We start from the raw sequence: 26,439 nt of genomic DNA, 5'->3' as shown, positions 1-26,439 counted from the left end.
ATTTTCTACAGGACTTTTTAAGCAGACTACTTTTCTTATCACAAATGATATTCAACATTTCTACTGACCTGGTTTCTGGCGATAATCGTTCGGGATAAGGCTCCGAAAAGAGATTAGAATGCATTGTACTCACAGTCCGTAAGTTGTAAACAAAGTCAGTCACATAAGCACTTCCGCATGTTCTGGATACGTAATCATGGAAGTCTTCGCCGATTCGTGGACGTGGGTTACACGTAACTGGAAATGGGAGTCGTACTGAGCCGTTATTTGAGACTTTATTTTGTATTTTATTAATTTTTTGGTTTTACAGGTACTTTAGATTTTTTATCGGACCTGTCTGTGGTCTTTGAATAATTCTGACCCATGTTCAGTGATTTCCAGAGGGGTTTACACGCTAGGAGGATTTATGTTAGTATTTCGCTGCGGCACAGCTGAGGTTACTTTAAATTTATTGCTAGCAATTTTTTGTTTGTGTGAGCAACTCTCACTTAGCGAGCAACTTCTCGCTTAACGAGCAACTTCTCGTAAAACAACAGGCAACTTCCTGTGTCTTTCTGCTTTTAATTTACTGCTTTTAACCCTTGTATGGTAATCGGGTCTGTGAGACCCGTTCAACTTCTCCCTGTGTCACTCTTTGGTGAGCAACTTCTCACTTAACGAGAAGTATTTAAGACAACAGGCAACTTCCTGTGTCACTCTTTCTGAGCAACTTCTCACTTAACGAGAAGTATTTAAGACAACAGGCAACTTCCTGTGTCACTCTTTTGTGAGCAACTTAAACAAAATTAAAATATTCAAGACAACAGGCAACTTCCTGTGTCCACCAACACCACACAAGGGTTAATTTACTTTATTCGGGGACTGAGGAAGTCAGTCAGCGTATCTCTCTGGATCACTAAGTGAAACTTCGTCAGCATATCCCGTTTTTTTTATGGATCGATCACTGAGAGAGGTATAATATGGTCTCTATATAAATATGAAAGACGCATATTTACCTTCTGTCAGCGGATCCCACTTCTGACACCAAAATTGAAGGAAATTGCCGTCCCGGGTTTCCTCCGTGGCGTGAGCGATAAGCAGAGTTTTGTCCTTTCCTTCTAAGATTCCTAATTATTTAAAGTAACACTCAGGTATGCCATTCAGCGTGTTAGTACGAGCTCGGGAGCAGCTTGGGAGAACAAGAAAACAGAGACTGCTTTAGGTTGCCTTCCCAATCGACTCAAAGGTTTATTTGATACACAGCAGTTTATATAGAGGAAAAAAAGGTTCGTGTGTCAGCTTTCCCAGTTCAAACCGGTACAGACCAAATAAGGAAACGTCTTCCTGCCTTGTGAGCAAAGAAGTATCCTGTGTGTAGTTTATCAGCTCAGCTACAATTTATGATCATCCCAGCAAAATACACTCCTAGACATAGAATACAGAGTTCTTTCATCAGTGAATTCTGAAACAAACCACCTGGCCTTTAACGAGCCTCCTTCTAAGAGATAAGGAAGGGAGGATGGGAGTAAGGAAGTGGTCTCATCTCTGTGGTGTTTTCGACCTTCTGGTACCAGCTTGTGAGTCTTACACCTTAATTCTTGGGTCACAGAGAAAGAGAAAAACAACTAGTAGATGGGCCTTATTGAGTAACAGAGTTTTCCTGCATAATGTCACTATAAAACAATATCCAGTAAATGCTACCATGGTACTAAAATACCTAACATAAAGCAAAACATCCCTTTACTGCAAAATCTCACGTACCTGAGTCAGGGCTTTTTCCCAGGTCTTGACAGTGTTATGAGTCTCTTCTTTTTTTGTGTAATCTCCTGCTGCCCGGTGTGTGACTGGACTGTGAATGCTAGTGGAAGTTTGGGCTTTTACTGTCACTACAGAGAGGGACTGCAGTTCATTTCTAAATGTTTGTCTCTCTGGCCTGAACATTGATTTCCTCTCTGTCTGTCTTTATTGCCTTGGATCCTCTCTTTTGAATACTTCCAACACACACACACACACTCTCTCTCTCTCTCTCTCTCTCTCTCTCTCTCCCGATCGACTATCCTCTCCCCCCTGCGGTCTTCTGATCCATATTGACTATCCATCTTAGTTTAGCTCCCTCTGTGTTCCTTATGAAACCTGTAAAGGTTGTCCCATTCTGTCCGTTCTCCTTTCCACAGTCATTTTTCACCTCATTCTTATTTCTTTCTTTTTTCTTCTGTCTTACATGGCTGTAGGGCAACACAACTTTCATAATCATCAATCATCAGAATCTGAGTCCTCTAACGTTTAGAACATGCAGATTCTGGTCTGATCCAATAACTGTATTTGTACTCAATTCTTTTCCTACATGATGACAGTATGATGATCCTAATGTAAAGAAGAAAAATAACTGGAATCATTTACAGATTTCATCTTGGCTTCCTTCATGGATCCTGTGAGAAACTCCTGAAAATTCCAAACTCATTTTGATGAAAGTGGGTTTGGACTGTGCATCATATTTAAAAGAAGGTCATAGCCACCATAACATCATTCACTGGTTTGTGAGGTGTCACTATGAAGTCTCGAATTTGCAGTGTTGTCAGTGAATTTCAACAGTGTTGGTTAACAAAGTGTAGCAATCAGCTGTACGGCTGCATCATGTCAGTAACATAGCCAGAGTTGTGACAATCTAACCCAGAACAGTATAAAATGTCTTTATTTTGTGTTTTCTTTTTTTTAAGCCAGAATTTTAGCACCTTTCCTGTACTCACTCAGCGATCATCAACCCCCTGCAGACATGCTTAAAATTTTAGGTCATTCCTAAAGATTTGGGAGTTCCACCCTGCTGTGTTTACACCATATCTTGATTGTGAAGATCACTTAAATAAAAGTTTTAGCCATCTCATCATCATTCATTCTCATTTGGGAGTGGCACAAATAAGTAACCACAGGCTGGTATTCGAAAAAGTGTTTGGTTTCCTTGTTGTTTTGTCGAATATTGGGGGCAGAAAAGTTTATATATTGCAATATGAGACATTTTTAAAAAAGATTAACATGGTAATGCAGCAGTTGGCACTGTTTCCTCCCGGCAAGTAGATACTGGGTCTAAACTTCCTAACTGGCCACAGGCGTAGATAGGAGTGTGGTTGCCAGGTTCTGTGATGTGTGGCATTCAGTGTTTACACCATATCTTGACCTGGAACAGGTTCCACACCCCTCTGCAACCTTAAATACGGAAAACTGTAAAGAATGAATGGATATTGATTTATGTTCCACTGCACATTGGTTTTTGTGTTCTGGGGCGAGAACTCACTAAATATGAAATAAGGGAAGTGTTAACTTAGCATTCATAAACTGTATAGCTTTAATGTAGACAGAGATAGTTCATAATTGTTACTTAGTACAAGAAGACTAAAATACTAGGATTTCATTCACCTAAACTAAAGCTGATTAAAGATTATTGGATTTTATGTAGCATACAGAAAACAACATATTACTTTTAAGATAATTGCATTTAAAATGCTGTGAAATGCACCAACAGCACAAACCGTAGAGAGGTCCAGTTCAGTGTCTCTGATTAGTGAAGGTGAAGCAAAGCAGACACAGGTCAGCTACTGTTGCCTGTCACCTGTCCATTAAGACAGTCATGACACTAACTTTAAGCTTTACAAGAATTCAATTCAGTTTTATTTATACAGCACCAAATCACAACTACAGTCACCTCAAGGTGCTTTATATTGTAAGGTAGACCCTACAATAAAAACCCAACAATCATATGACCCCCTATGAGCAAGCACGTTGGCGACTGTGGGAAGGAAAAACTCCCTTTTCACAGGAAGAAACCTCCAACAGAACCATAAGAATCCAGATGGATGAGTCAAAATAAACGAAAACCTGCCATTGTACAGGTGTTATGAACAGCAAACCCATCTACAGATCTACAGAGGTGAAAATGATTTTTTTTCTGTACCATAATGTGAACATGCTTTTTTGATACTGTAAACTATAGCATTTTATGACCTTTGAAACCCGACGAGGAAGTGGCAGTTCTCAGTCTTGGGATGGGTGTTAAAGTCAGAGAAGAGAGATATCCCAAATCCAACAGCAAAGCTGGATTCCACATAACATGGGTGATGTGAGGGTGGTTGCTTGGATCATAATGATTTGGTCCCTGGGCAGATCTGGCCCCTAAAATGATTATTTATAACAGATCATTTTCATTTATTTATTTATTTTAAGTAATGTATTCACTTATTTTCAGGAACGTGGGCACATCTGAAGGATTAAGAATTTTTTGCAACCCCTGCTGTTCAGCTCTGATCTGACCTGATTTTCCCCATTTAGATCTGAGGCACATTTAGACACGAAAATGCCCCATCCTGTGACTTTTGACTTAAGTCACAAGAATAACTCAGTCACACCTGTTCTCTCAGCCTAAAGCCTCTATACCATTTTCACTGAGGACACCGGAAACTAACAGCTCTGTAAAACCTCAAGAAACGTTTGAAACTCCAATATGTGACAAAATGTTCCTTCACTGATTAAATCTCCAAAGAAACAAAAAAAAAAAACAACAAAAAACCCCCAACCATCAGCATCATGATCAGAGCTGCATTCGCTACAAACACTAGTGTGTAAAAAAAAACAGCCAGTCCTCGCATCCTCCTTCTTTCCAACCCATCACTCTCTCTCTCGCTCGCTCTCTCCAATCACGGGCTTCGTCACAATCTGCACGAGCACCGCTGCAAAAAGTTGTTTTTCCAGAGGTAAGACTATAATTAATACACGTTATTATTCAAACGACAGTCTTATGTCTTATGTAATACCATATGTATTACCTTGATTATATGACAGCGCGTCAATCCGATCGGCTTAGACCGTAGAAGAGCGCGCCACATGCAAGCATTGTACTCTGGATAAAATCGTGTGGCAGCGATCGCGCGTCGTTCTGTACGCGTGTTTACAAGGAAACGTTTAAAGGAGCTTTTGCAGAATAAAGTGTCACATTAAAGGTAAAAGTAACTAAAGGAGAGCCGAGGAACAGGACGTTTTTCAAGGTAAGACAGCCACGATGAAAGCGAGGGAAGAGAAAATAGTGAATAGTGTGGAAACAAGATCAAGGATGAGATAAAGCAAACTTATAGGTATGTAGAGGGAACGGACTAAATGCTCGACTCAGTCCTTTATAAACAGTCTCTGAGTGTAAGGGATTTATTTTCATCAGCAGAAAATTTCACTTTTATTTCAAATAGACCCATCACAGCTTGACTGATATGTTTCTGCTGTGCTTTGTTAGAGAACAATGTGTTTTATGGCATGTGTAGGATCCGCTGTGCAGGGGGATATACAGAGTGTGGGCTCTCTGGGCAGGAGTCTGGATTTAGATTTCTCTGTCTGAGTATCGAATATTACTCAAGGACGCCAAGTGATCGGGCTAAGTTTCACTTTGCTCCAGCTGGACTTTTTGGTCAATATTAGAATTTAACATTTTTTTTCTATTTCTAAAAGTAAGTTGAACATCATAATACATAACTCTCTCAAAGCACCAATTTTACTCTAACACTCCTATAAACCAATGCCAGACTTTATGTTTATAAAATAGGAAAATGGGAGTTTGTGTGATTGCATATGGAATTAAGGGCAGGCAGAAAATCATGTCTACAAAGGTAAAATAGTGGCAAAAGCCAGTATATCTGTTATTTGCTTGTAATAATGTGGTGGTGTGTTGTGTGAAATGCAAACAAAAACAAATAAAAACAGACAGGGAGCGAGATTGGAAGAACGAATACTAATTTCTGCAAAGTGCGTCTATTAAATAAGCATTAGGCTGTAAAGACATACGTGTGTGTACAGTATAATAATTATGTAATATATACACAGTAATTGTATGCTGATTTTTCCCCGGACTTGAACTTGATGGTTTGAGATGGTTGCTCCCCTCTGTTGCTGTCATAATCATGACCATTGCTCCAGTGAGCTGCTACAGTTTGTCCACGTTCTTCTTCTGTTCTGTATTCATAGCAGGATTCCCACCATTGCTTGTGTTCCTGATGCAGAGTGTGGCTGATGTGTCCTTGAACTTTCCTCCTCTGTGTTTGTGCTGCCGCCGGCGAGCCCTTTCAACATGTGTTTATCCATGTTGTGCTGCTACTGGAGGAGGCGCCCTCCTAATGCACGCTGTCAGTCTGAAAAAGCAGGTTTATATTCAGGGTTCTGAGTACAAAATAACAATGTCTGATGTTCCTATTTGTGTTTTGATTGCTGTTACTGATTGCAGGCCTCCCAGGGGTCCTGCAGGGCTTTCAAAGGGGGTTAAAAAAAGAAGCAATCAAGATGAATGCTGAGTGCAGTGCACTTCTTCTAATGACCACTAGATGGGCTGTTCATAAACTCACATTGTATTACAGTTTTGATAATACTCTGTCATTTGAAAAGAAGGACAGATTCTGTGGTCTATATACCAAATGTATTTTTGCAGATGAATTTGATATTGACTAAAAAAGGTCGCCTGCAATTTCTATCATGCTGCAATAATTCTGCAATTTACCATTAAATCAGCATGTTTACCTGATGCAGACCTAGATGCAGCTTTCTTATCTTATATGCATAAAAAAAAAACAGGAATAATAATCACTAGTATTTTTTTTATTTCACAGACATCCCTAATACTCCACTGTAGGATTTAAATAGATTTTAAAAAGCAAGGGAAAATCAAGGGCTTCATGTACATTAGCTACGTTTCTGGTTATAGATGTTTACATTTCTTGCAATAAAAAAGCTAAACTCATACAAATATTTTACAATAACCTTATAATTTACAGTTTTTGCAATTATTCAAACCGTTCATCTGATTATGTCCCAAAGATCAATATTCATGCTTTTAATGTTTGCAACAGTGACAAGAACTTATCTTCACAAAATGTTACTTCTGGCTAGATGCTTGAAAGATAAGGTGTACAGAGAGGTGCTATTTGGGAGCCTCGCATATCAGCTTGTGCTCATCTGTGAGCATGAAAGCCCGATTCATGGTTCAGGTGTTCTCTTTAGGAATCCAAGAATGAGAGCATAGCATGTAGGTGCTTTTTCTTGTTCTAGGCAGAAGAGATGTTTAAACGCTGCATGATCAACATTCACACCTTGGCGTTTTCACGAGGACTTTGACTGCAAGTTTAAAGGGTTTCGTGAGCCAAAAATTGTGAGAAGCGATACTAAATTTTTCCTTGTCATTCCCTGGTGGGGGCAGAGGTGTTGAAGAGCTTTAGAGTGTTCTGTACAGTTTTGTCTGGATGGGCTCTTTGCTTACTTGCTGCCACAAAAAAGCTTTGATTTCTGCCGATAATCTTGACTCACTACTTTATGTTAACTTAGAAGAGCCCCTGTAAGCAGCAAAGCCCATGCAGTTTCTTTTGGTAGAGGAAAGAGATTCTTGATACTGAAGAAGCTTCTCGGATGAGAGGTGAAACGTCTTCAAGCAACTCAAAGAAGTCCAGACGCTTTTCTTTCCAAGCTCCTTAGATTTTCGCACCTTAGTCACTGCAGTCAGACCAGTGGATGCAGCTTTGTACTGGTAATGTGTGTTCCCATAACAATGCCAGACAAAGTCATCTGTTTAAAAGACAGACATAGTCTTTTAATTAGCATGTTCACCAACACGATCTTGGTGTTTTCAAACCAGATGTGACGAGCAAGAGATGGATCTGTCTATGCTGGTTAATGACTTGTATGTCACATGTTCTTAACCAATGAGCATGCCCTGGATAATCTTCTGACTTAAAGTGACCAAAATGGACTTAATGTTTTATTCACTGTGACCCAAAATGAGTGACTGAGATCGTGAACTCGTTAGGAAAGTGTTTACAGATGTCAAGTGCCTCCTCCACCCCAGTGGCCATTAAAAGAAATATAGTTCAAGACATTTCACCAGTGGAGAGACCCAGGAGCTACGTCTTTCTCTTATACTGTCTTTTGGGCAGGGTTACAGGGGGGCTGGAGCCTATCCCAGCTACCATGCGGGGTACACCCTGGACAGGTTGCCAGTCTGACGCAGGGCTAACACAGATAGACAGACAACCATTCACACTCACACCTATGAACATGTGAACCTAACCTCACTAACCGCATGCCTTTGGACTGTGAGTGGACTGGAGCACCTGGAGAAAACCCACACAAACATGCAAACTCCACACAGTAAGGCCCCAGACACGTGGTGGAGTCGACCTCAGAACCTTCGTGCTGTGCAGTGCTAACTGTCACACCATCGTCCTGCCCGTGTTCTTTAAGTCAAATTTAAAAAATATCAGGAACAGAGCACAGGTTTTGGAGTTACAAATCAAATACTTTGATACTAGACTTACTAGCCATTCATAAGATCATATTATATATCACCTTTCTAGTATATGTAGATATGCGTGAGGAATGCCAGTGCTGTGTTAGAAGTTGTTTTCAGATAAATGTTAACAACTGTTGTATCTGAACAGAGGACCAGTGTTGTCATTTTCTTGGGAGTGTTCAAATGGGGATTTTTTTTTTGGTCAGATGTGCCTCAAGATGTGCTGCTGACTTGAAACAACTCAGCATCCCCTGCTGTGCTGCTGCAGATGTCTCTCATGTGGATTTTAGGTGCCCTGCAGTTTTTGGCAACAGCTTGCATTAAAAAAGCAAAAAAAAAAAGAAGCAAAACCTGACCCAGTGTCAGTGCCGATGGGGATTTTCACTTCAGGAAGACTCTGCTTGTTGAAATCTAAGGATGTCAGTTCAAGCAGGAAAGCAGCTGCTCTGCCGAAGCGCCCTCGGGCAAGGCATCGCATCTTTCCTCGCTCAGGATCTTTCGGCTTTGAAAGATCCGCTGTATTGTGCATTTCAAAACATGACACAGTGTTAAGCGCGCGTGATTAAGCCGTCGCACCAACGGGAAGAAAGTTGGATGGATGAAACATGCCGAGACACTGTGACCACTGCGCTAATGACTCACACGTCTGTCATCTCTCTTGTGAATGTTCATTCCTCTTGTACTGTATGCAGTCATGTATGACCACCGCGTACCTACACGTGTGCGTTGCTTTCGATGGTGTGTGACATCCCAGCTCCTCTGCACACCAGTGGAATTCAGGGACTTCTTTTTCTTTTTTTTTATCTCAGCAAAATCCTCTCAGCTGTTACATCCAGTCCTCTACTCCACCAACACACACATAAAACACACGCATACACACACGCACACTCGCCAGCTCCACCGTAGACTTTGGAATTCACTGTTGCCATGGCAATGGAATAGAGCACGCTCTCTCGCATTGCCTGTTCTTTTCTATTGCTTTATCTCCCCCCTCTCTCTCGCTCTTCCTCTCTCTCTCTATGTGGAGGCAAACCCGCTTCTCTTGTTTGACATGGGGCTTGTTTTTTGCCGCCGGCATCAGGTTTTGAATGTTTGTTTGTTTATTTGTTTGTTTGTTTTTCAATGACACATGATGCTCATATAGAAAATATGTTTGTGCGGAAGATGTTTCTGTACAGGAGCATCCCCTGCTCTCAAGACTCATGTCACGTTCGTTAATCAAATCCCCCATCTTCCCCACCCCACCTCTCATCTTCTCATCTTCTTCTCTCCTTTCTCTCCCGCATCTTCTCCTGTCCTTTTACTTCCATCCTTCTCTTTCAGTCTTTTCTCTCACTCTCTCTCTCTCTCTCTCTCTCTCTCTCTCTCTCATCTGCTCTTTACCCCCCCTCCCCTCCCCTCCACCTCTTTCTTGCTTCTCTCAGTAGCTAAGATGACTGCCATGACAATTCAATGAGAAGAGAGGACACAAAGTGAAGTATCCCCTACTTGCTGAAAAGGAGCGACAGAGCACTCAAGGTAAAAGGAGAAGAGGGGGGAAACGCACGAGAAGAAAAGGCAGAAGATTTAAAAAGAAACTATTAGGAAGAAAAGAACTGGCAGAAGAAGAGCCAGGAAAGAGGCAGGGGCGAGAAAGCGGATAAACAGTGGATGGAGGCGGCTCGGACCGGGGCTACGGAGAGCTCTTCACTGACGAAGAAGAAGAACAGCAGCAGCAGCAGCAGCAGCAGGGGGGAGAGGAGATGGAGGCGAAAGGGAGAAACATGCCCTCAGGTAACACTCACACACACACACACACACACACACACACACACACACACACACACACACACACACACACACACACACACACACACACACACAAGAACAGGCAAATGTGTGTGTGTTCATACACACACAAACAACCAGATGCACATGTGGATTCTGATGTGCATGAACATGACACCCATGTACATGCACATTCAAGGAATAAGACACACAAACCAGCCTGGATCAGTACAGTCATGCAGGAAACCACCCTCACACACACACACACACACAAGTACAGATGTGTGCAGATGTCTGGATTCAAAAGGCGAGTAGCTTCGATTAATCTGTGCTGGCATTTGTGTAACCAAGCTAAATGTTTGTTCATATTAGGATCAGGGATGACTGAGGGGATTGCTGACATATGAGAAGCTGAGAAAATCCATGCTGCTAAACACAAATTTCATGAATGAACTACACAGCATTTGAAATATTGAAATGATCCATCTGACATTTGACAGTAATTTTAATTTAACAAAGTAACCTTGCTTTGGTCTAATGCCAGAGCCAGTCAGGGTCAAGCAAAGCAAGAATACACAGGCTTGTGTCACTGGATGCAACACAGTTTTTTTATATGTTGAAATATAATTTTTTTTAAGTGACAATGTTACCTGAACTGCCTTTAGCTCTGCAATCTAAATAATGTCTTTTTTATTATTTTTATTTTTTACTACTAAAGTATTTGTAGGGAAAACTGCACAGGCATAAAGCTAAAGTTTGACAAACATGTTTGATCATCCAGGTGGAAACAGTTCATTCACCAAGCCAAACTGGTTATAATGTGAAAAAGACGTATTTATAGATCTTTACTTAATCGGAAGCTTTCAGATGTCCAGGAAAAAAATGTGTAAATGACAAGTGTGAATATAGAGGAAACCTCTTCCTGCCAGGTTGCTATGTCAGTGTGCTGCGCTCGCAATCTTTCATTCATTTTAGCATCAATCGTCTTATTTAACACAAACAAAAAGTTTAATTTTGAAAGCCAAGACATTTTCATATAAACCACAGAGGGTATCTTCTTATATATTAAAGGATTGAATGCAAGTTATAGAGGCCCAAGATTGTTTTTTGATATTGATACGAAGTTTCAAAACTCAGTAAGTTTTTTTAGGATTTTTTTTTTAATTTAATTGATACCAATGCCTAAACTGATAATTGGTAATTGTCTTTTTTGTTTTGTTTTTTTGAATAATGATTTTAAAATGTAAATTCATTGCAAATATAAACTGTATTAAAAAGCTACTTAACTATTAGTAAATATTACCAATATTGGTTACTAATTGTTAATATTTTTTAATTACATTGTTATCACATTGTGTAATATGTCGTAATAACTTTTTAATGTATTTTATCCGACTCAGTAATAGACTGTAAAAATGTCATTTTGAAGACACTTGTATACAAAACATTTCATACAACATCATGAAGTAATCAATGCCAAGCTGAGAGAACGAGGACATGGACCACAGTCTCCAGGTACCTCCCACCTCACTCTCAAAAACAATTATCATATATCCATAAAATTTCAACTTTATTGTAACCATTTAAATTATGTTTACACATGAATCAGACTTTATTCGTTAGGCATTTATAAATTAGGTGTAACTTTTCAGTAACCATCTAGAAAGTTCTGATGTAGCAAGACAGCCAAAGTTGATGACCAAGTGCACAAAACAACCAAACAATGACAAAGTCAAGAACAACTTTTTCAAATGTTTGTTATCTTAAATACCCTTCGTGTATTTAACGTTGTGCATCACTTTCAGGGTCAAAGTATCAATAGTTTATTGAACAGCTTGATGCACAAACTACCAAAAACGATTGCACTCATTTACACCAGGTCATCATCCAGCAAACGCCTCGTCTATGAGGGGGAAACCCCCACTCAGGACAGCCACGCTTGCCCAGGGGTGTGACCTTGCCAGTCACCCAGTGAAATTTGCCCCTTTAGTGATGCTGGCAAATGATCCATCTCCAGCCGTGTGGATTGTGACTAAGCAGATTTCTTGTAAATCTAGTGGAGTTTTTCTCAGAAGTTTAATGATGTACAAAGGCGCTACAAGCAAGTATATAATTGTAGTAATTCAAAGAGCAGACATAGTTTAACATCTTCAGGTAATTCAATTCAAGTCAATATTGTTTTTATACAGTACCAAATCACAACAGTTGCCTCAGGGCGCTTTATATCATAAGGTAAAGACTCTACAGTAATATAATATCTGGATGTAGAAGGTAAAATATTTTAGAAAATATAAAAAAGTAATGACAATTTTGAACATTAGCCTTGTTTTTACATACTGCTTCACAATTTCTTACAAACTAATTACTAAATAATATTTTATTGCTTAAGAGTAAAGTTTTATTAATTGTTTGTAATTTCTTGTTTGTTTATTTGTTCCAAAGAAACATTGAAATCCTCCCTTTAACCGATTCACTTAACTCTTTACTCTCTATTACACTATCTTTGAAAATGTAAATAAAATGTTTTCAGTTTATGACTATCATTCAGCAAAGGCAATATGGGCAGATAGCAATATTGGGCCTTTTTATAAATACACGTGTACTGAATGATTATTCTGATTTGTACTGATTTCTTTAAGTAAAATGAAACAGGAAACACTGCGATGCTGGATATTAGCATCACGTTTATAATGTTTATAATGTATTTTTGAACAATTCCTTTCAACTAATCATTAAAAACATGTGACACAATTTAAAAATCAGTGTTAGGCTTTAAACTTATAATGCAAATACAAAATAAAACAATGTCTAATGAGTACGGCATCCAGTGAATAAAAATTTGACAATTTAGTGCAAATTAAAAATTTATTGGTTTTTGTTGGATTGTTATTGCCGCCCCAGTGCCGTGATGTCTTTATGACGCTTACCTTGTGCATATTCAAGCAGGCGGGTCACTTTCGGGGTTAAAATATCAACGATCTCTGTTATTTTTGGGACGTTTGTTGCCATGGAAACCCCCCCGCAGGACAGCTGAATTAGTCAACTAGTTTAAAAGCCCTCAGCGGATTTCGTATTCTCTGTGTGATCGATTGTTTACATTAACCTCTTGTTTGAGATGAATAGAAGCCGAACCTGAAGCGTTGCAGAATCCCAGCACTTTCTCCATTTCAGCTGAAATGGTTAAAATCTGACAGGGGAGCCCCACAGAGGCAGGAACCCTGCTTCCATCCACTTTCATTTATGTTTCCTGAAGCACGACAGATGTGTTGTATCTCAATTTTCCTCTTGTCATCCCTCTCACTGTCCACCTCTGAGCTCAGATTTGTATCTCTTCTCTCCTCTCCACTTGTCTACTTCCCATCTCCTCAGCCACTCTTGTTGTCGCTTATTATAAAAAAAAGTGCACAAAGACTTCTATCTTGCTCTTCGTCTGCATTTGCCCTTTTGTTCTGCACATATTTTCCTCAGATGGTCTTCTCATTAACCTAAAAAGACAATTCCTTTCCTCAGGCCTCCTCCAAACCTTGCTCATATTAATACCTTTTATTGTGATTTTCTCTGGAAGTGGTTTGTAGAAAAAGGTCAGAATTTAAATATGACTAGCTCCTGAGATCCCCCGCAGATGTATGAAATGAAGCACTGTCAAACATTATTTTAATTTCTTACCCCATGTATTTGGGTCAATTTTACCTTTCTGTGTTCAGTTTTGGAACAATATTTGTACTTTTGTATTTCCGTTGATTCAGTGAGGTTGGTATTTTGTTCTTAGCTGGTTGCCTGCTGCCAACATTTTTTAACTGCTTCAGGCTGCATGTGTGTGGTTTTTTGATTAAAAATTGCTCCAGTGTGCTCACACAGAATCCAACAGAAAGAGTAAACCCCGTCAGCAGCTCTCACAGGTCCCGTACAGTGGCCCATGAGGGACAGTATTTCTATTAATACATAAATATATTTGACAGTTCAGTGTATGAATTATGAATTACCTGTTTTAGCTTCTCGTTTTAATTTTCATAGGCATTGAGGGTATATTTGAACCACTGAATTGTGATGGAATTAAATGGCTTATACAAGACTGCAGCCATTTGAACATTTAAACACTTAACAGTGGGATTGAACTTTGTATTTTTGGTGTAATTTTGTAATGTTTTTTATGATGACTTTCTAACATACCCTTAGCTGTTTCTTAGTTGTTTCTCTCTCAAATAAGAATAAAGGCAAATTTCCAAAAACAAGACCTTACATCATAAAAGTTATGGATATTAAAAGTCATCAGTTTCAATGTCTATATCAGCTACCGTAAGATCAGGAAGTCATTAAAACAGAGAATTGTATAAAAGGTAGAGACTGTATATAAACAATGACTGTAGCCACCATGACATCACCCACGGGTTTGGATTGTATTTTTAACTCGAGTATTTTAACTGTTGCCATGTTGGTTCTAGAGCCAGGAGTTACCATATTTGGACAAGAGCATATATGCTATCAGGTAACACTAGTATTGGACAAATGCATGGCGTTAGAGTAGTAGTATTACTAAATTTATAGTTGCAATCCTTTATTTTAGTACTGTTGGGTAACTTATCCTACAAGCAAGGCATTTATATTAACAGGAAAATATTCATGGCTCTGTCTGCATCCCAATAATGTCATCGTTTAAACTTGATTAGTATTATGTGTCAGCCCTGCCTTCTCCAGACGGCTGATTTTATTTTCTGTGTTCTTGTCAGACATCAGTTTCCTTCCCCGCCCAGCCATGGTGTGGTGTGAGCGAGGGATCCAGGTGCTGTTGACCACCATGGGAGCTTTTGCAGCTTTTGCACTGATGACAGTGGCTATTGGAACTGACTACTGGCTGTACGCCCGGGCCTTCATCTGCAACAGCACAGCCAACTCATCACAGGAGGACTCCAACAATAAGGACAAGAAGGATCCTGGGGCGCTCACCCACTCTGGCCTCTGGAGGATTTGCTGCCTGGAAGGTACAGTTGGTTGTGTGTCTGTTTGCATATTTGAGACTGTGCGATGCTTTCAGTGCGCTGTGGGATGAATTTTGGTGTGTTTCTCATGTGTTTGTCACCAGAGGGTCTTGGTGAGGTCAGTGTGCTCATGAGACATAAATAGGTGTCTTGTTCAGTAACCCAGCCACATCCACCCACAGTGTCTATGTTGCTCTACTTTTCTCTATTTTATTCATCAGTACATTAGCATTTTGTAATTTGTATAAAGCCGTAGTAGCATATGACTGGTAAGGTGCAAGGTGCAAGAATTAGAAGTTGCTGCCTGCTTGGCTTGATTATAATGACATTTATACTATAAATAATATAGCCACATTTTATTGCATTACATCTGTTGAACAAATTACATCTATAGACCCTAACTGCAGTTTGGTTTCTGCTCGAGTGAATAAAGCTCCACAGTTTGGACCACAGACAAAACAATTTGGTCCGGGGTGTGCAGGCCGTGTAGGACATGCTATTAACCTGCTTCAGCCACACATGTTGTACACCTCCACCCCACCTCTTCTTTTATGCTCTGTCTGACTCGATCAATATATCTGTTTTTACTGGTGCTGTTCTACTCTCTTCTGAACGGCGCTCTCACTGCTGCTCTAACTGTCTTCATGTAGGCTCATGGAAGTGCAGCAAAGTCCCAGAACAAAACTGCCAAATATAATCGCCTTCTGATGGAAATAGCAATCTTCTGTTGACTAAAGTATTAAATTTGTAATTAATAAAAAAAACCGATTAGATTAACGATTACATTTTTTGTTTTGATTTAGGCAGAAAAAGCACCCTCGTCACAGTTCAGGGAAGACTGTTGTTTTGATAATAAACTCTTCATTTTAAGTCAAAGCTGGCTATTCCCATATTAAAGCAGAGCATGACGCCAGTGCCTGAACATAATTATAACAACATTTTAAATGTAGTAATCTAGATTGTGTGTTAAGATGCAGTTGCAAGGCTATAAAGTTCCCGCTCATTTACATTGTGTGAATATAGTGGATGTAGAAGCTATTACTGTATGCTATAGGATGCTCATGAATGTAACCAGAGACCACAGAGCATCCTGTTGTCACCTGTTCACAGTGCAGAACACCGATAACACCAATGTCAGATTATCTGAGATATTAAGAGATGAGCAGCTGTTGCTGTGCCTACAATGGATAATATTTTATTTAAATATGATAGCAATGAAAATAAAAAGTATTTGTGTTTTTCACATTTCAGATTCTACACATCCTAAACCTTCAATATAAAAGTCATTATATTATCAAGTCAGTAAATGCCTTCTTTCATTTTCAGGTTTAAGTGTAATGTTCAAAAAGCAACAGACAAGAATTAAAAGGCCAAACCGTCTCAGAGCATCTTTGTAGCAGGAACTCACATCTGACGTGGAAGTTTAGGAGCTGTTTTAGCTATTTTGTCTTGTCAGATGCGTCAGAGGAACTGCTTTTGTTGCTGCCTTGCATATTTTTTTCTTCTTTCTTTGAAGATAGCAAGCAGATTTCTACCAGTGTATTGACAGCTGGGTTCATTTGTGTATTTTCTTCTCTTTTTAACCGAGTTCCTGATACTTTGCATGTTAATAATTTAATATGGTCTGCCCTGAAAAGGTATAAATTTGCTTAAGGCTTTTTATAACTTCTTTCTGTTTTTGTGTGTGTGAAATGAGCTTTTTACTGCTTTTACCCTCCGGGATACACAGGTATCTCTTTTTCTCTCCTGATGTTAATTTTGTCCATGCAATGCACAAATACCTGTCAAGGTAAACAACCGTTGTGTGTCAAGAAGAAACACAAGCTTATAAAACAGTTTGTACACCAGGAGGGCTGCTGGGCTGCTGTCTTTAGTAATAATATGGAGGAATATTTTTAGCATCTTAGCCTGGCACACAATTAACACCAAGGCCCCAGAACAATGCGCCGTATAGGCAGGAGGAAAACGATACATAGTGCTTGTGTTTCAGAGAAAATTACAGCTTACAACTGTTGATTTTCTTTTTTTCTTGGTTGAACCCAGACAATAAATCATATAAATGCAAATAGCTGCCCCACCCCCCATCATTATTATTTTCTGGCCTATAAAGGGTGATTGTTAAAATTATCCAACCATCCAATGCCAGTCCAAAAACAGCAACTATGCTGCACAAACCTTTTGCTGTTATTTCGGCTTAAAGTACACAAAACCCCCACACAATAATACAATACTATTCCACTTTATTTTCATAGTACCAATTAACAGCAACAGTCACCACAAGGGGATTTATATATTAAAGTAAAGATCCTATAATATTAGAAAGAAACCCCAACAGCCACATGAACACATGAACAAGCACTTGGTGACAGTGGGAAGGAAAATCTACCTTTAAACAGCAAGAAACCTCCAGCAGAATCAAGCTTGGAGAGGGGGTCCACAATTCCCTATGAAAGGTTTGGGGTGAGGGGGAAAGAGAATAAGAAGAAAACATAGCAATGTATAGGTAGCATATGTGACATGACTCAAGTTATGGTTTTGCTTTTTTTTTGTTGTTGTTGTTGCAAACATTTAGGGCATATGTCTTTTGCTGTGTCATTGGGCCATTTGTCTTAATATCTCTCACCTTACTGGCCTTTGTGATCTTCTTGATTTTCATTTCTCTCTCACTCTATTCATGCATATATATACATGTATCTATATATTTATATCTATATATTTATATCTTTATCTATCTATCTTTATATATAGATATATAGATATATATCTATATATATTAACCTTTTTCTTCCTGGTTTGTCCCCATTTTTTAAAATTTCTTTTTTCTTCTTCTTTTTTGTTCCCATGTCTGTCTTCCTCTTTTCTGGCTTTTACCTTTGTTATTTACTGTTTTGGTGCATTCTGTCTTTATGTCTGCGTGGGATTTCTTCTTTGACCTTCATCATCTTCTCCCCCTCTTCTTCTTCTCTGTCTTTTTTCAGGTTTGAAGAGGGGTGTGTGTTCCCAGATCAATCATTTCCCAGACGACGCAGACTATGACCAAGATGCTGCAGAGTATCTGCTGCGTGAGTGACACACACACACACACATACACACACTGTCTTAGAAATACACAATGCACACAAACATGAAGAGAGACATTAGATAACCATACACTAGCAAACAGAACTGCACACACTACAGTCTCCATCACATGCGGATAGAAAGGACAGAAGGGGATGGTGGGCGGATATCAATGCACGGATGTCAGATTCAAGCGAAGCGTTCCTGAAGGTGTGTGTAAGTGTCTGTACAGAGTGTGCATGTGTGTATAAATGCCCAGGTGCATGGGGTTGGGAGTCTGGGGGTGTGCAGAAAGCTGCTGTTTTTTTCACAGAGGAATTGAAAGAACAGCCTTCACTAATGGATTATTTTCAGCTCAGGATTCTGGTTTCACATCCTGCCTCCATTGTGATAGCAGATTCTGCTTCGCACAGCCTGAACCTTTTTGGTTTACAACGCATATGTTCCAGCTTTATACGTTATGTAAAGACATCTATTTCTGTGACAGGTGCAGTGATACTATCTGAAATTCTCCTGTCTGCTTTTCTGCACTTCACAGTCTTTTTTATTCGTTTTTTAATAATTGAAACTATTTTAAATTTAGAGTGAATGACAGTCCTGAGAGATATTAGATGGGTTTGTTTTCTTTAGTTTCATCTAAGTTTCAATAACAACCCTATTTAATGAGAAAGGCCTGAGATGCTGGCCTGCCACAGGCTGGCGACCTGTCCAGGGTGTACACCGCCTCTCGCCCTGTGGTAGCTGGCATAGAGATTGATGGATAGCCATTTGAGTGCAGTGAAGTCATTGTCATGTTCAAGATGATTTGAGCTTTGTGACCTTGTGCATTATTGTGCTGGAAGCAGCAGTCAGAAGATGGGTACAGTGTGGTCCTAAAGAAGTGGACATGGTCAGCAATCATCCTCCGATAGATGGTGGTGTTGAAATTAGGCTTAGTTGGTACAAAGTGTCCATTTCCTGTTTGTAGCTGACAGCAGTGGCACCCAGTGTGGCCTTCTGCTGCTGTTTCAAGGTTGTGTGTCAGATATGCTCTGCTGCATACCTGGGTTTTAGCGAGTGGTTATTTGAATTACTCAGCTCACCTTTTCACCCAGAGATCTGCTGCTCACACCTCATCTTTGAGATTGTCGTGTGGGAAAATCCCAAATGACCAGCAGTTTCTCAAAAGTTCAAACCAGCCCATCTGGAGCCAATAATCATGAAATATTCTTGTGGTATGTGTGTCACTGATTAGATATTTGTATTAACAAGCAGCTGATACATAACGTGGCCAGTGAGTTTAATTTATTTTACCCAGAAACACAGCTCAACCAGTGAAATTGTGTCTGTGGCCAAAAAAGAGGTTATATCATGCTTATGTAGCAGATGGTGAGCTGATGGCGTTTTTTCCTTAAAAAATAGCAGTCTACACAGATTCTCTTAGAAATATTGGACTTATTATTGCAACGAAACCATCAACCATCAAATGTGGCTATACTGGCGCCTAAGAAATGATCTTGTTTTAAAAACATGTGTCTGGAGTTGAAGGTTTAAGGGATTTAACTGTGTAACGTTGAGGTATGGCGACTTCAGTTTTGCAGTTGTTTCACATCTGTCACTCCCTGATTCTGTTTCTTTTTACTGGCTTTTTACTTTCACTCGCTGATTTGGAACAATTACTTATTAGGTTTAGGAAAAGAGTGTGATTGGAATTAAAAGGGTTAAGCACCAACTCTTTAATGAGCTGGAAAAACCCAAAGGCATATATCTGTTTGGTTGTTTTTAGACAATATTTGATTGGTTGTGTGTTTAGTTTTGAAATGGTTGTAATCAGAGAGCCACACATTAACTCCATGCACACAGACAACCACCAGTGTTTTCAAAGTAAAACACAATTTATATTCTTACTTGTGTTTCTCTTTTCATATCATCCTAGTGTATCTGTTGTTTCCCTGTCTCCACCTGTCTTTGTCTTTCTTTATCCCCTTTTATTTAGTTTTGCCTGTTTTTGTTTCCTTTTGTTGAGTCCACTCACCACCATTACTGCAGGTACATTTTTGTCTTGTTTCATTGTGTGTTGCATGATGATTTTATTTATTTATTTATTTATTTTTTGAATGTCATGAGGAACAACAATCATCCCTTTGCCCTTTTAATGTCAGGCATTTCAGCATGTTCAGAAAGTATTCACTGTTAGTTTTTAGAATCGTTAGCAATTCAGTTTACATTTAGTTAGTTGGTATCATTAACACTAATTTTCATGCAAAATGAAATATCAATAGTTTACATTCATTTCTAACAAATAGAACTATATGCATGAGCCGTTATGCAATTGCAGGTTTGCAAAAATCGCACCAACAATTTATCATAATCCATGTTTTTTTCCCAAAGAGGTGAACGTTGCTCACATGTGCGTTTGACTTGTTAAAAAAATGAGACGTGAAATTTAACGTGCATGTCTGACAGAAGCTTCTGTGAATGAATGGTTATCACAGCATTTTTCTTTTACCTTCAGCTCAGAGGCAAAGCTTTAGAAGTCACCTTGAAAATGTGAAAGCTCTGCTTTTCCACATATTCCTGCCTGAGATGGAGCTTTTCATCTTCTATAACGTCTCTCTGTTATCACTTCTGTTTATAGCTATGAAGCATCTGCAGAAGGATATGCTGAAAAGGATTTTTATATAATTCGGCCTTTTCCAGCAAAATTGCCGATTGTGCACTCTTGCTGAGGAGCTGTGGCTACTGTATTTGTAACAAAGAATTATTCATTAAGTTTCAATTTACAGTGTAAAAATCATCATGTTCCCCATAACTTTTATTATCTCACATTTTGAAAAGAAAAAAATAGCTTTCTTCTCTAGTTTTAAGACGACATGCCATCTAACTATTTTTATTTAGTCTTGGAAAAACTCGGGGACTCGAAAGACATTATGTGCCATATAAAATATAATGTAGGAAACATATAAAAAGACATCTGCTGTTCCACAGCCAATTTGTAGTGTCAGCTGTGCCAAGCCTTGGTAACACTTTTATTCCTCAGAAGTGTCACAAGGCTGTTAACTTTGCACCTTCAAGTGGTGTTGAACCTCAAGAAGAAAACGCATTAATGAACCACTATTAGAAAAGTACAGACTCAGTCGTATATCAGATTCAAGTGCACAGACTGTAAACAGCAGCACTGCAGCCAAAACAATGATGCTCTCATCTGCTGTCTCGTGCAGGTGTGGTGAGAGCTTCCAGCATCTTCCCCATCCTCAGTGCCATATTGCTTCTTCTGGGTGGAGTGTGTGTCGCTTCCAGCGGATTCTATAAAAGCAAAAGGAACATTATTCTCGGTGGTGGGATTCTCTTTGTAGCTGCAGGTAAGACTGCAGCTTTACTGTGGTTTGGGAAAAGAAATCTATATTTCCAGTCAGAGTTTGAAAAGAAGATTTTGTTTGAAGGTATGTTTGCTACATTTTTTATTAACACTAAAATGGGCAGTTTGTATTTTACCCCGGCTGACTTTGTAATCCCTAACAGATACAGTGTCCTTAAAATCTCTGTATTCTGTTACTAAAAAGAATTTCTGAACACTTAGATGCTTCTTTTTTTATTATATTCATGTAGCATGAGCCATGAAACACGACCTAGCATATACATTATACAGCTTAAGATAATCTGCAGTGCCCATGCCAGGATGAACCTATATCTATCAGTCGTAGAGTTAGATTAATCTCCTTATGTATGATGTGCAGATTGACTGTCATACTGTGCATGCCTCTTCTCAGTGTAATTGAGAGGAAGCACTTCCAGAAAGCCTGTCTGCAAAACAATTTAATGAACCAGCAGGTTAATTTGACTCAGAGGAGCACTTGTATCTCTCTTGTATCTTTCTTTAGGCCTCAGCAACATCATTGGAGTGATCGTGTACATCTCAGCAGCACTGAGCGACATCTCCCCCAAGAAGGATGAGGATAAGAAGTGGCATTATTCCTACGGCTGGTCATTCTACTTTGGCGGTCTGTCCTTCATCCTGGCCGAGATGGTCGGCGTGCTCGCTGTCAATATCTACATCGAGAAGAACAAGGAGCTCCGTTGCCGCTCTCGCACTGACCTCTTCAAGAGCACAACGCACGCCATGCTTCGTCTGCCCAGCTACCGTTTCAGACGGCGCTCGCGCTCCAGCTCACGCTCCACTGACCCGCCGCGTTCGCAGGAGACCTCGCCCGTTGGAGCTTCCAAGACCTTCAGCTTGCCACCATCTGCACCGCCATTCTCTGTGGCCACTCTGCCCAACCCCCACCACACCAGCAGCAGTGGGAGCGGAGGAGGTGGAGACATCTCCATGTACACCCTCTCAAGGGACTCCAAGCTAGGCAGCCTCGGAGGAGGTGCCCCACCTCTCTATGGCACGGTGGACCGTGCCACGCTCTACCAGCTCCACAACTACTTCCCAAAAGATTCCAGTGGCAGTGGCAGCGGTGGAGGAGGAGGAGGAGGAGGAGCAGTGATAAGCAGCAGTACGCTCCCTTCCCACTCCAAGTCCAACTTGGCAGCAGCGGCAGCTGTAGCCCAGAACGCAGCACCGCTGAATACCTCCACATCAGCTGCTCCGACCACCCAGCCAGCCCCGATATCTACAGCCACCATGGAGCGGGACAGGGGCAACGTGGGAACCCTGGACCGACTGACAGCCAAAAGGGACCGGGATAGCAACTCAGATACACTAAACAGGAAAACGACACCAGTTTAAACTCAGAGAGAGAGGAGAGGAGAAATAGAGATGGAATTTAGAGAGGAAGAGTAGGGCTGTAAATGTGTGGGTGGCACGTCAACAATAAGGTTTCTGTCCTTGAGCCTGAGGTATCGAGCTGCCATAAATATTATAAACAGTCATCAAACATCTGATGCTAAGAGCAAATTCATGACAGCCGCCTTAAAAATTGTCATGACTTTGAAACCTGTTTTGTTAATTGCACAGCAGGGGTACAGTGGCGGATTCGGGAAATGTTTCTTTTCTCTGTTTTTTATTCCTGAATTACTCACTAAATCATAGAGATACAAAACTCCCAGATGTGTAATAAAACAGCCTCCCAATGCAGCAGTTAGGTGCCTTGCCGAGGAGGCAGGGGAACGCTTTCGTTATTTATTTCCCTTATCTCAGTTTTGTCAGTTTCTACAAGGACATCTTTTTAAATCCTGAAAGAAACAGTAAAGGAAGCTTTGATGATTATAAACCCCACTTACAAATCACTAATTTGTACACATCTTAGATCGGATTGGCCTTAAATCTACATTTTCTTTTCACAAAGCAAGACACAGAGTCCTTGCTTTTTGGTATTCTAAACTTTGCAACACTTTTTAACATAATAATTAAATTATAAAGTGGCCAGATGGTACAAGTCACAATTCTTTCTTCCATTTCTGTTTTAAAAGGACGAGAGCGTCACAGACGGGTACATTCTGCCAAGTAACAAGCTGCTCAGTGACAAGTTGACTGCCAATTGAAGGTCAACAGTAGCTCCTTAACCTCTGGACCCGAGAGAGAGCGACCTCAGCCATATCTAACGTAGATCAGAGGAGGCTGCCGCACTGTGAGCCTGATTATTTTTCACTGTGTGTCAAAGGTATTTACAGTGACAGATGGGCATTCACCACAGTTCTAAGGAAAGGAACAGCCATGGACTTAAAGCTTTAGTCTTAACGCCTCCATTACTCCACTGCCAGTTGTCGCAGTAAGATACGGCAACATGATCGTTTGAGCAAGTAACTTATTTTGGCATCAAATCTTTCTAGTATTTGTTTAAACGGAAAGATTTGCGTTTCCCAAAGTGTTGCCCACAATTCTTAAACCATTGGAAAACTTTATAAAATGTAAATAAAAAACAGGAAGGAGACGAGGCAAATCTCATAAATAGATATTTTACTCACACATATTAAATGTTTAAACTGAGAAAAATCTGTCATTTTGAAATTGATGGAAGCAGTATGTCTCGAAAAAGCTGGGTCATTCCCATGTTTGTGTGCATCATCCTCTCTTACAATATTAGACGTAGGAATGCTGTTCTACATCTAATGTTGGATCCTAGTGACTCAAGTCCTGGGTCTCCTTTGTTGTGATGTCATGATGCGTCAGTTTTTTGTTTTGTTTTCCAGTTGGGAAATTCAAGTTGGGAGTTCAAGACATGAACTCCTCTGTGGTTTAGCATCTGGTTGGAAGCTTATGTTGCTCTAAAATCTGCATTAGTGCCAGTCTTTTTGCACTCCCTTTTTAACTGAACACTAACAGCAAGCCAGATGGTTACTTTCCCCTTTAGTCTGGAGGATGCCATGTCCTTGTTTTCCAAAAAGAAATTTTACATTTCAATTTATTTGACCACTCAGTTTTCCACTTGGTCCCTTTTAAATGAGCATTGGCCAAGAGAAGTTGACATGATCTAAGCTTGCTTGACAGAGATTTAACCTGTGTTTGTGGACGGCACACTGATCTGTGTTTGCGCACAATGATTCCTAGATGTGTTCCTGAGCACATCCAAGGATTTTCATGACAAATTCATGCTTGCTTTTAAAGCAGTGCTCTGCGAGGGCCCAGAGAGCACAGTCGCCCCGTATTGATTTTTTGCCTTGTTGTGCACAGATTTCCCAAGAGTATCTGAAAGTTTTGATGATATTATGTAGCGCAGACGATGAGTCATCAAAGTCTTTGCAGTTTTGTGCTGAGGAACATTATTCGGATATTGTAACCCTACATGTCTAAGCTTTTTATTTTTACTCAGGTTACTGACCTGATGTGAATTAACCTAATTAGTCCCTCCACCTGTTTCTTTTTAATAATCCTCACTTTTCCAGGTATTTGTTGCTCCCATCCCAGTTTTTTGAGACATGTTGTTGCCACTAAATTCCAAATCTATTTTCCAGGAAATAGTAAAATGTCACTTTTTAACAGTTGATATATTTTCTGTGTTCTATTATGAATAAGATATAGTTTTATGAGATTTGAGTATTACTATATTCTATTTTTACTTACACAATGCATATTTGGCACATCTTTTTTCAAACATAAAAAAAATGTGTCCAATTTACTATTTTGAAAATTAATTTGCACAGACAGCGCTTCCCTTCTCATGCTTCCCCAACAGCAGACTCAGTATATCTTTCAGCTGCCTCTCCAGAGAACCTCTCATTGTTACATTGTTACAATCTTAGATTGACATTAGTCTGCTCTGGAGACCAACAGAGAAAATGCTGGAGAGACACCATAATACAATAGACTTTAATTTATTTGCCATAATTGCCAGTTAATAAGGGAAGAGCCAAAAATAACTTTATTTTTAAAAATAAGACAACAATAAGGAAGTGATAACCATGGTTAAAGTTGGAACATAATCACCATCACTCACTCACTTACATCTTCCTGCTCATGATTCATGGTCATTTTGTCATCTGGCAGTGGAAACATTGTTGGATGCCATTTGAAATTTGAAAGCGCTCGTAGAGCTGGACGTTTATGCACTTTATGTGTGTTTTTAAATTAGTAAAACTGATTCCAGGGTTTGTATGACTGCTTATGATAACGATTTGATACCGAAGGCTCCAAGGCAGTATCTGTTGAATGTCCCGCAAAGGGCTGCAAAAACCAAGGACATGGTGGGGTTCAATTCAGTTTACACTCAGGGGATGGAGATTTAGTTAGAATCAGAAGTTACAAATTACTCTAATATAAGAGATCAGCCATTTTACTCAATATTTAAAAGTGAGCAAAGCAAAAAACGTTCTAACCATTCAGTCAGATTTGAAGTAAAAGCCTATTTTTGAGGGGGTTTATGAAATGTTGCCTGAGATTTCTAAGAGGAAAATTCTACAGCGAGACATGTACCACATAACATGTGCTCTAAATCTGATTACTGGACTGATATGTAAAAGTCAGACTGCACTTCTGAATCAGCTGCGTTTGAAAATGAATTCAACCCAACCCCGGTGACAGAAAGTCGGAGGAAGAGGGAAAGAGAAACGAGCGCGCACACCAGCTTCCGTTCCTCTTCCCTCGGTCTCTTTATTAGCTATAACTATATACTATTTCTGAAACTAGAATAATAAATGTATTATTGAGTATATTATCAACCCATTCACTAAAACAAAAGCACATAATGTCTGTAAATGGTAATCTTTGGGTTGTCTTTTCATTCTGAGTGATTATCATCTCTAGGTTACATGAGATTGTAACTCCTTGAATATTATTATCATGTTGCTGGTGTTTCTATGATCGTAATGGTTATTGCAGGGTATACATTTTTTTGTAATATTTTTATATTCGTTTCGATGACTTTTTATTTTTCTTTCTCTTGCTTATGTACACTAACAGTCAGTGGTGTCACGTGGAAAGCATGTGAA

At 39.6% G+C, this 26,439-nt stretch overlaps 1 protein-coding gene across 1 annotated transcript; it reads left to right on the top strand.

Moving 5' to 3' along the window:
* Nucleotides 1-10,026: 10,026 nt before the first annotated feature.
* cacng8a (calcium channel, voltage-dependent, gamma subunit 8a) lies at nucleotides 10,027-22,801 on the top strand. The gene is made up of 5 exons (XM_085345878.1): nucleotides 10,027-10,057; nucleotides 14,779-15,030; nucleotides 18,006-18,089; nucleotides 21,288-21,428; nucleotides 21,948-22,801. Exons 1-5 carry the CDS (start codon nucleotides 10,027-10,029, stop codon nucleotides 22,799-22,801), a joined length of 1,362 nt encoding a protein of 453 aa, XP_085202004.1.
* Nucleotides 22,802-26,439: the final 3,638 nt, after the last annotated feature.

This window comes from Diplotaxodon limnothrissa, linkage group LG22 (assembly GCF_057381915.1).
Source record: "Diplotaxodon limnothrissa isolate DT_005_m linkage group LG22, D_limnothrissa_male_GT1.1, whole genome shotgun sequence".
NCBI classification, from domain to species: domain Eukaryota; kingdom Metazoa; phylum Chordata; class Actinopteri; order Cichliformes; family Cichlidae; genus Diplotaxodon; species Diplotaxodon limnothrissa.
The sequence above is the reverse complement of the archived record's forward strand: the minus strand, read 5'-3'. Positions and strand labels throughout refer to the sequence as shown.